Genomic DNA, 6,117 nt, shown 5'->3' on the forward strand with positions numbered 1-6,117 from the left:
TTCAAACAATAATGGCGGACACTTTAACATAGTAGCTAGCCACAGGTCATAGGCTTAAAATTTGACCCCAAAATGGTGTCCAATGTATCCCCACCTAAAATCGTTATATTTTCCTCACTCTTCTTTGTACGAACAAAAGTTTTGGAAAGAAATTAGGTGTATAAAAATATGAAATTAAGGGAGCAGGCGATGGTGAACAGGTAACTCCAGAAAAGTGAATATCTTTATAAATGGAAAGTCGCTGTACGCAAAGGGAAGAAAGATAGGGTGTGTTGTTTGCTGACTTAGATAGCATCTATGATGATGACCGTGATGAGCACACAAGTCAAGCAAGGTTAGGCCCCTCCTACCCGAGCTTGGGATGTCGTACGTGGACTTCGTTAATGTTGCGAATAGTCCATTTCAACAGTGAGGACAGCTGTGCAATTAGTATGTTACTGGCAGTTCAATTATTTAATGAAAAAGGTTGGAAAAGTGCTAAAAAAAAGCCATCTGGCTATGAGTATAGGGAACGGACCAATCAGAATAAACACATGATTATATTCTACATAATCATTTAAAAAACTAATAACATTTCCACTTAAGAATATTTCCAACACCGGATAGAATGGTGTAGAACAATATACAGTACTTGCTTATTTCTACAAATTCATAACATAATAACATGCCGAGGCTCGGCTTACCTGATGCAGCTGGCTTGATGTGTTCTAAAGTGCAGAATTCATTTATGCTCACAGTATTGCACTGCAAAAAAGTGTTCTCAAATATACCCCGAGCGCAGATTTAAGTAAGATTCGAAATCTTCCTCTGTTTTCTTGCGTCTTCCTTCTAGGAGTTAATATCAGGCGCGTACCCAGGATTGCCCGAGGGGGGGGGGGGGGGGGGGGGAGGCGCAGTCATAGGTATCATATAGAAAAAAGCATAGTATTTGAAGATTCCTTAATAAGAAATAAGAAATGACCCACTTTTTGGCGGCCAAGGGAGGTGCGCGCGCACCATGCGCACCCCCCTGTGTACGCGCCTGAATAGTGCCGTGATTTCCCTAAGTATTCTCCGAATATTCTCAAGACGATAACTTACAACAAGTAATGCCTTAATATTCACAGTGTGAAGACACGCGGAAGATGCGAGTATGCATCTAATCTTCACCACATGGAAAACAATGCCGTGTTTACGCGTCCACCTGTCTTCCCCTAATATTGCACGGGTGAAAACGGTTGTTTTCCGCAAGTCTTTCCCAGTGGTGAGACTCCGCGTCTAATCGAAAATTCTACAGTTTGGAATATTCGCCATGTTTTACGCGAATTTCCAACATTTCGCAAGTCTTCATACCCCCCCTTTGGTAACCGCCTTTTGGTTGGTATTCGTATGCCTTACCATAAAATTGGGTATTATATTATTATTTTCAATAAAATCTAAGAACATCGTTATGACATTTTTAGCGAAGTGCAACAAAAATAAGAATGCCTCAGCTTCAACTGAACTTAAAACTAGACATTCTAAAAAGGTGTTCTAGTTCCAATGAGACCAAAATCGGCGGGAGGCCGTGCTATACCTAAAGTATAATTATACATCTATATAGTATTCGCTCTAGGCTCTCCAGTAACGCTTACTTATTTTGTCAAATAATCTTGATAAAGTTTGTCTCTAGACACGCGCCCTCCTCCTACCCTTATTTATGAGCAAGAGTACAGTTTTTCTCACTTTGCGCGGAGCAGCATGATGCACGGCAAGTTCTATGATCAATGTTGTGCATTTTTTAATTATACAAATAGTTTTTTTCAAAGGCCGATCTATGTGTGTGTGCATTTTTGCTTTCAGCCAAAAGCGCGAACAAGATTCTTATTACAGCCCCGATAATAAAATAACGCTTTGTTAGACCATCGTAATAGTAACTGCTTTGTAAAAAAAAAAGATAGAAAACAACAACAATCGATAGAATACTGAAGAATATTGAACTGTTTACATTGAAATGTATATATGTTAAAAAGTATATTGTCACTTGTATCTGCTAGCAACCCGTTGTTGAAGCACTTAACTCACAGCACCCTTGCAAAGTTCCGCCAGTTGACACCGAGGCTCAATAAAACGCTGCCTTATCCTATTTTCAAAAGCAAAAAAGTTCATAGAAGAAAAAAAGGAACGAGTGGAAAAAAAGAACGTCCTTAAATAAGGTAAGAAAACCAAGTAAGTGATATATAACCAGATAGCATTCTTGCAAAAATCGCCGACGGTTAAAAAAATGAGTCATCAGGCAACTTCGGCTGTCGGCCGAGCAGATGGTCTCAGTGTAACAGAACAAATAAGGCCTTTTGAATATACAAAAAGGCTAGCGGATGAACACCGCCATTCCATATGGGGGGAAAGAATAAAAAGACTTTAATGTTATAATCATTTTTCTAAGTATATTGCGGTCGTGGAAAAGTAGGCATATCGTTTACTGATGTTCTTTGGATGTTCTCGATCAGTTAAGAGAAACCCCCTATTCTAAAGCCAAAAAGCAATGATTATCCTATACGTATCTTGTTTTCCCCCAAGATTGCGTAGCACCAATGATACATTTCTCTCCAACTTTAAAAAGAAACAGAAACTAATTTGAAACTAGCCCTGAACCCACCTCAGTGTGTCAAATCATTAGCTTTTGCTTTTCGAAATAAAGCATCACGCAACAACTATTTATGATATAAACAGTATGAACACAGATTCTCAAAACCTTTATTCAAACTATTCTTTCATTTCTACAATTTGTTTGCTATCAGAAATAATAGGAGCCTCACAGATGTCTCAAGAAAACAAAAACTATGCAAATTCTAAATGAGGCAATTAAGTATTTTGTATGCGCCAATTTAAAATTAAGGATTATAATATTATCGGATCTAAAAGAGTGAAATATCGGCGAAATTTGTAGTTTTTCGCGCTTACTTAGCATAACTATCGAAAATCATCGAGTGACAATATCAAAATCATCTTGCAGTCTAGTGGCAATTATCATTCATTCCAGCTAAGAAAGGTTCGAAGATAAGTTAACAATAACATAACAAGTTTATCTATGCGCGGGCAAAATGGGTTTTCGTGGCCAGACAACGAAACAGCACATAAAATTTCAAACAGAAATTATTCTAATATGAGAAATTTGATACTGAATGGTGTTGACAAAAAAGTAAACATTCTCGAGAGTTTCCCTCTCCGGGGCGACACTTAATTGACACCCTTCGAGATATTTGTTTGTTTAAAAATATGGAAATATGGCAAATAAAATAAGATTCACAGAGGTAACTTCCTTTGAGGCATGTGCTTTCTTGACACAACCAATTTTAGTTTTTATCCTGCTATACAAGCAATGTAGACAATAAATGGTTTGCATATCGGGACAGAAAGACTGCAGGACCGTACAGGATTTAACAACAAAAAAGTTTACTTGGGGAATCGGGGTGGGGCTGGTGCGGCAAAAAAATGTTTATTGTGTCGAATTTGCCCTGTCATACGTAGATTTTTCGGCTGCAACTTGTCTCGCAAAAAAATTGTTGCAGGTCGCACGCGCCCTGTCACACGTGATGTTTTTCCTGCGACTTGAAACAATTTGTTGCAGAAAGTAGAAGAGCGTTCTACTTTTCGTGCGACTTTGAGAAATGCAAAACAAGTTGCAAAGGGGGAAAAAATGCGCGTGCGATCTGCAACAATTTTTTTGCGAGACAGGTCGCAAGAGAAAAAACGTACGTGTGGCAGGGCCTTTATGAGAGATTTCGCAAATGCAAAAATGCTTAAAACCGTAAAAGCACGTTCCAGGGTGGTTTGCGGACATGCCCCCTCCCCCAAGAAAACGTTTTGGAAGCTTTAGAAATATTGCGAGTATTTGGTTTATGGAGCATGCATCCCCTCTATTGCGAACGCACCCTGTGGGTACCCTGTGGGACGGGCATGAGGCTTTAAATTGTCATCGTTTAACCACCCGGTCACCGACCAAAGGGCTAGCCTGGTACGAGAGATAGGGAGGCACTAAGGGGGGGGGGGGGGGGAAGGGGGTGGGAATAGGTTCGCGGATCGGCGAATTCGGCCCCGAAATGCTCACGGATTACGGATTTTTGATAATTATTTCTGCGGATTGGCGGATTTTGAAAGTACGGCAGATCACGGATCTCTTCACAATTCGGGCGCGGGCGGATTTCGGATTTTGACTGCTCCGACGGTCGAATTTCGGATTTTAAATAAATTTCAATCGATGCTATTGTTTATTTGTCAAACCATGCGGATCTCAAAAATTTATGCGGATCCACGGATTCGCCCCAAAAATGTAGCGGATCGGCGAATTTACATACCATAATTCAACCCATGGCAAGGCCGCTATATGGTCTTTTGCTAGCTAAGCAAGCGGGGGGGGGGGGGGGGGGGGGGACGAAATGTTACGAAAATCACCATTATATAAAATTTGCTAAATTTTGGGGAGATACCGCCTTATTAACTCATATATATTTTATTAAAGGTATGGAGTATTTGGATAGCAACATGGTGTTTTTGTCCGCTACACGAAATCAAACAACTCCAACACACTTTGAGCTGAATGTCATTCTTGCTACGGCATACATATCAGCGGTATTATCTCCACTGACATGCGTAGGAAATGGCGCACTGTTGTACATCTTGTTCAAGGATCCCTTCAAGAAATTTCGGAAACCGACCACTTTATTCATAGTAAGCCTATCTTTGTCCGACTTTGTTTCCGGTGGACTCACCCAAATGTTATATTCGGCCAGAATGTTTATGCGGTTTTACTCAAAAGCACAGGGTGACCAAGGACTATTCTGGACACAAAAGATGGTCAACCACTTTATGATAAACATCTCCGTGCTGATCGTGACGGTAATGTCAATAGATCGCTTCCTCTCCATTTATAAGCCGTTCAAATACAAAGTGATCGTGACATCACGCCGTGTCGCGACATGTAACGCAATCATCTGGGTGTACAGCGTGTTGTTTACCTTGACCAGCTTCACCATGAGCAGAGAGGTCTTCATGCAGATTGACCTTCATCTTCACACTACTCTCCCCGTACTCGTCATGATTATTTGCTACGTCAGCATGTATGTCCTTATAAGGAAGAAACAGCACAGACGGGTGAACCTGGAGCTGAACACACGCTCGGAGCGAAGTCTGCGAATCCAGAAGAGGGTTTCGGCAACCGTCTTTATGGTGATTTTCCTACTGTTTATTGGACTGATGCCGTTTTTTGTGGTAGTCAGTATTGGAATTGACTTCCCTGTGTTTACTGAAGAGAAGTGGTTCATCGTGATGAATTACACATGCTTGCCGTTTTTGTTCGTCAATAGTGCGTTGAACCCTTGGTTGTACGCCTGGCGGCTTACTGATTACAGGCAGGCTTTCTTCGCCATTTTTCACATCAAGACGATGGTCATGGATATCACGACAAGCAGGTCAACCAATGATGGATCTACGATGGAAAAATGACAGGTTTACTACTGCATCGCATAGCCGTAGCAGGCCACGAACGATTGGCGGGGGGGGGGGGGGGGGGCACAATACAGAAAGATTAACAAAACATTGGGGTGGGGCACAGCCACGCCCCTACTGGTTATTCCTTTCATTTTTTAATATATCGGGGGGGGGGGGGGGGTAGGTAAGGCACAAAGCAATATTTGGGGGCTAGGGATGAGGGGAGGGTGGAGAGGGGGGTGGGGGTGGGGGGGTTAGGCCCCTAGTGCACCACCCCTTGCTACGGCCCTGTCTCAGCTCCAAGTACCTTGGTAAGGCACAAAGCAATATCTGGGGGGTAGGGTGGAGAGGGGGGGGTGGTGAACAAAGGGAAGGGGATACTCACAGACATCTACTTGCTGATTTCAATGTCAAGATGGTGACACGAGAAACACCGAGCAAATGCTTGCAGGGAAGGGGGAGGTGGGAGGTGGGAAGGGGGAGGTGTACAAAAACCACCCTTTAGCACCGAGCTAAGTGGTCGCTTAAAAGGTTTGCAAGGAAAGCCATGAAATGCTGTATATCTTACAGCGTTTCCTCTCCAACTTTTGAAAAATAAAAAATAAAAATACTTGGGCTATATATAGGACACCTTAAATTCCCAGTGCTCCCTTCAGTGTAAAAAATTGA

General features: G+C 42.0%; 1 protein-coding gene across 1 annotated transcript; it reads left to right on the forward strand.

Annotated features, from left to right (window-relative positions):
- Positions 1–1,667: 1,667 nt before the first annotated feature.
- Positions 1,668–5,525, forward strand: LOC5519898 (adenosine receptor A1). The gene is made up of 2 exons (XM_001639635.3): positions 1,668–2,174; positions 4,481–5,525. The coding sequence occupies exon 2, from the start codon at positions 4,483–4,485 to the stop codon at positions 5,461–5,463; it is 981 nt and encodes a 326-aa protein (XP_001639685.3). The 5' UTR covers positions 1,668–2,174; positions 4,481–4,482; the 3' UTR covers positions 5,464–5,525.
- Positions 5,526–6,117: the final 592 nt, after the last annotated feature.

Source organism: Nematostella vectensis, chromosome 6, assembly GCF_932526225.1.
Source record: "Nematostella vectensis chromosome 6, jaNemVect1.1, whole genome shotgun sequence".
NCBI classification, from domain to species: domain Eukaryota; kingdom Metazoa; phylum Cnidaria; class Anthozoa; order Actiniaria; family Edwardsiidae; genus Nematostella; species Nematostella vectensis.